The 4,663-nt window shown below is 42.1% G+C and overlaps 1 protein-coding gene across 1 annotated transcript; it reads right to left on the minus strand.

Annotated features, from left to right (window-relative positions):
* Positions 1–1,053: 1,053 nt before the first annotated feature.
* On the minus strand, positions 1,054–2,278 carry LOC147481800 (uncharacterized). The gene is made up of 4 exons (XM_086579063.1): positions 1,951–2,278; positions 1,490–1,675; positions 1,278–1,435; positions 1,054–1,173 (listed from the first exon to the last, which is right to left on the minus strand). The coding sequence occupies exons 1-4, from the start codon at positions 2,276–2,278 to the stop codon at positions 1,054–1,056; spliced, it is 792 nt and encodes a 263-aa protein (XP_086435189.1).
* Between the last annotated feature and the right edge of the window lie 2,385 nt (positions 2,279–4,663).

Genomic DNA, 4,663 nt, shown 5'->3' on the forward strand with positions numbered 1-4,663 from the left:
ATCTTCTTCATTTCCTTTCCCTTCGCCATCCTCAGTCCTTGATCCACTGCTTGAAGTTCAATTAAGTCGATGCTACTCTTGCTCGATCTGCCATGGCTAGCCACTTGAACTTCTCCCTTCTCATTGCGAATTACAGCAACCCATCCTCCATTGGCCCCTTGTAATGTTCCATCAGTATTGAGATTTACAATTCCATTTTCTGCCCTCTCCCAAGAGCAGAGCCTTTTCTGCGTCAATTGAATATCAACATCAATGCCCCATGTTTCCATGAACAGCTGCGTACCTGGACTTTGCTCCATTTTTATATTCATCGATACCAGTTTTATTCTTGCGTCTTTCATTACTGCATGCGCTACCTGAGCTGCATATGTCTTTTTGTTCTAAAAAATCCTCTCATTTCTAGTTCGCCAAATCTAATACATATACCCATTCCATACCAGGTGAACTGCATCTTGTTTAGCTCCTTTCCCTCTGGTCTCATCTTGTATCCATTGTAACTCACCTTGCCATGTCAGCTCTGGTATTCTATTATATCTCATCTGTTTGAGTAGAGTACTCCAAACAACTTGTGTGAAGAAGCATTCATGAAAGAGATGTTCCTCAGTTTCGATTTCGCGCCAGCAAAAGACGCACATATCTGTTACCACTACTTTTCATTCTTTCATCTTCTACAATGTCTTGATGCCTCCACTCAGCGCCATCCAGCTAATGAATGAGTGGCGAGGTATTTTGTTCGAGTACCAAACTAGGTGACTCCACTGCTTTGGTTGTCTGATGCCCCTCAAACTCTCATAAGTATCCTTCAAGGTGTACTCTCCACTGATGGATGCTGTCCAAACTGTTTTGTCTTCATCCGCCATAATTTCTACCTCTTCTTCAATCTCCTAAATAATCTCTCTCAAGTGTACCCTGACATTGTTTGGAAAAGCCCATTCTCCATTTTCTATGACATCCGACACTGTGGAGTGCAAGTTGAAAGTCGAGCCATATAGTAGAGCTAGTGGGAACTTATCTCGGAGAATCCCAGCTGGGTGCCAAGGATCATGCCAGAAGTTAGTGGATTGCCCATTGCCTATCTGATGAGTAGCTATCTGTGCTGCCTCCTTCCTGACCTTGAGAATACTTTTCCAGCTCCAAGAGCAGTCCTGAGGAATGTTGAGATGCTAGAAGTTTCTATTTTTTATCAAGTTGTTATGTACCCATTGTACCCATAATGTATCTACTTTTGTAATGATCTTCCATATATGTTTCATAATGGCAGCTTGATTTGTCTTTACCAAATTTCTAATGCCCAATCCTCCTTCGTCATACGGATAGCATGTGTTTTCCCATCCAATTAGTGCATGTGACTGTAAGCAATCTGGCCCTGTCCATAAGAAATTCCTACAGAGTATATTTATGTCATCTATAGTCTTCTGTGGGATTGTAAAAGCAGCTATCCAATACACACTCAGGTTATTCAGCACTAATTTTATCAATTGCAATCTACCTGCATAAGATAGTAACTTCCCTTTCCAGCTTTGGTTTCTTCCTGTGACCTTCTGTACTAGTGGACTGCAGTCTACTAATGTCAATCTTGTAGTAATTAAAGGCAAGCCAAGGTACTTAACTTGTAATACACCCCTCTCGAATTGAAGAGCTGCCTCAATAGCCTGACTGCTATTGTCATCCACTCCTGCAAAGAACACATTGCTTTTCTGAAAATTTACCTCAGTCCTGATGCCCTTTTAAACACCTCTAGATTTCTCTTGAGAGTCATTGCTGTGTGCAAGTCCCCATGTAAGAACGCCATCAGGTCATCTGCATATGACAAGTGAGTAATAATAGGTTCTTCACATTTATAGTGTAACTTATACTCCCCCCTTCTCACACTATACAACATGATTTCTGAGAACAAATCTATAACCATCACAAATAGGTAGGGGGACATGGGGTCACCCTGCCTAATACCGCGGCTACCCTTGAAATACCCATAAGATGCCCCATTAATCATGACAGAGTAATTAGCTGTTCCTACACACACTTTGACCCATGTGATAAATCTTTCTGGCATACCAACTCTTCGCATCGCAAACTCAATAGCCTCCCATCTCACAGAGTCATAAGCTTTTCTCAAATCTATCTTTTCCGCACATCTGGGTGGCTGTGTATCTCGATGATAATTATGCATGATCTCATGAGATAACAAGATATTATCCTGTATACTCCTACCAGTTATGAAAGCGGACTGGTTAGTGTTGATAATTTTGGGCATCACCTCCTTCATCCTTCGTGTCATTACTTTAGTTATGCACTTATACATCACCCCACAGCAGGCTATCGGTCTATAGTCACCCAGGGAGATAGGTACTTGAACTTTAGGAATCAACGTAATGCATGTTGAGTTTACCTCGGTTAGCATCTGGTTAGAGTGGAAGAAATTCCTTACAGCCTTCATGAACTCATTACCAATGATTCTCCAAGTGCATTTGAAGAAAAACGATGAAAATCCATCACTACCCGACGCCTTTTCATTTCCAATGTTTGCCAGTGCTTCAGTGACCTCATCCCTTGTGACTTCTTTCTATAGTTGTTCACAGTCTTCCCCATAGATCTGATCTCGTGGCCCAATCTCATCGAAAATAGAGTATTCCATCTGATGCATGTTATTAGGCTTGTATAAGTCCGTGTAGAACTCCACACATTCTGCCCCAATCTCATTTACATCTTGTATCACATTTCCAGCTGCATCTTTCAAACATGTGACCTTATTAACTATTCTTCTAGCTTGCATGGACTTGAAGAAATAGTTCGTGTTATTGTCTCCCACTGCTATCACTTGGTCCCGAGATTTCTGCTTATACTTGCCCTCTTCTGAAACAGCAGCTTGGACGTAGCGTCTAATAACTTCCCTTTCTTTCTTTATAAGAGCTTGGTTCTGAGGTGATGTCTGTAAATCAGTTTGTATCAAGTCCATCTCTTTTTTTGCTTCTTTGACTCTGCTTACCACATTCCCGACTCTCTCTCGATTCCACTGAATAAGAGCTGCCTTTGTAAGTTTGAGTTTTTTCATGAATACATACATTGGGTTTCCAACAGCTTCACTTCGCCAAGCAACCTCCACTGTTTGCATGAACCCTTCCTCTTTGTACCAGAAATTAAAAAATCGAAAAGCTTTCTTTTTCTGGTTCCTTTGTGTCATTGAGGTGACAATCATGGCTGAGTGGTCTGATGTTGCACCTGGGTTTAAAAACTCAGCCTTATAGTCTCCATACTCTCCTATCCACTCTGAATTCCCCCATTACTCTATCCAGTTTGCAGCTCACTCTATTCACTTGCTTCTTGCTCCATGTGAATAAGTTCCCCTTGTATCTGACGTCCACTAGCCCTGTCGAGTTGACACAGTTCATTAAATCTTCAAAGTGGATCGATCTTACTTCCACTCCTCCTGATTTCTCACGAGAATTTAGTATCGAATTGAAATCCCGAGCAACAGCCACGGCTTGTGTACAATGCATGCCAAATCTGTTATGCTTCTCCATAGATTCCTTCTAGTACCAATGTCAGTGCTGGCATAAATTATAGTCACAATGAGTTCTTCTCCTGCACTCGTAGCCACCTCCATAGTTACTTGTTGCGAGTCCTTCCTCAGAACTGTTGCTGTGCATATTCTTGGGTTCCAGCAAACCCAAATATTGCCTACCTCATTTCCAGACAAATTACCTTCCATCTGCCATTGCTGAAATGCCTTGTTAAACACTCTATCTCTGTTCTTTTGCTTTACTCTAGTATCCACTATACCCATGAGACTTACATCATACTTTCGAACCATCTCCCTGACTTCAACTTGCTTAAAAGCTTTGTTGAACCCCCGGACATTCCAGCACGCTAAGTTTATCATTTACGTGAGTGGGGGTGGGTAAGGAGACTCATTATGGTCCCTTCTTTTGCCTTACTACTGCTGCTCTTCCCTACTGCTTTGTTTTGCATTCCTTCCTTGGCCACTTGTTTGTCTGCCCCATTCTCAGTACTCTCTGCTAGACATTTGAACCTGTTACCCGCTTGTTGTGGAGGGTTGGTATCTTTTACGTTTCGAATCTCCTTTGCTTTGGGTAGTCCTATCTTTGTGCTCGCTGTTTTTACCTTTGCTGGGATATCCATGCCCACCTCTGTCTCTGTGACTTTGGTGTGTTGTTCTGTTTGTGTATCATTTTTGCTTCCTTCCTTCTCTATGGTTTTAACCTCATGCTTCTGTTCATCATTCACCCTCGAACTCCCTTCTCCTTATACCCCTCGTGCTCTATACCATTGTTTCTTGCTTGGCGATTCCCAGCCTTCACTATCCTCAATGTTGGTTACTTCGACCAATTCTTGAGTATCTATAACTACGGCTTTTAGCTTCAGCTGTTGCTTCTCTTTATGCATATCCTGTGTTTCTATGGATTCATCTTTCTTCTCATCTTTTACCTTCTGTAGCCACACTTTACTGGATTCATCTTTACCCATTTGCGTCTTCTTGTGGCATGCTTGATCAGTATGCCCAAATACCTCACAGCCCTTGCATCGCGGTGGCTTCCAATTGTACTCGAATGACATCTTATACGCCCTTCGTTGATCAAGTATAACTGGTACATCCTCTGGGTATGAGCACTTCGCATCAATTTCGATACACACTCTTGCATAG

The sequence above is a fragment of the Coptis chinensis genome, chromosome 8 (genome assembly GCF_015680905.1).
Source record: "Coptis chinensis isolate HL-2020 chromosome 8, ASM1568090v1, whole genome shotgun sequence".
Lineage (NCBI taxonomy): Eukaryota > Viridiplantae > Streptophyta > Magnoliopsida > Ranunculales > Ranunculaceae > Coptis > Coptis chinensis.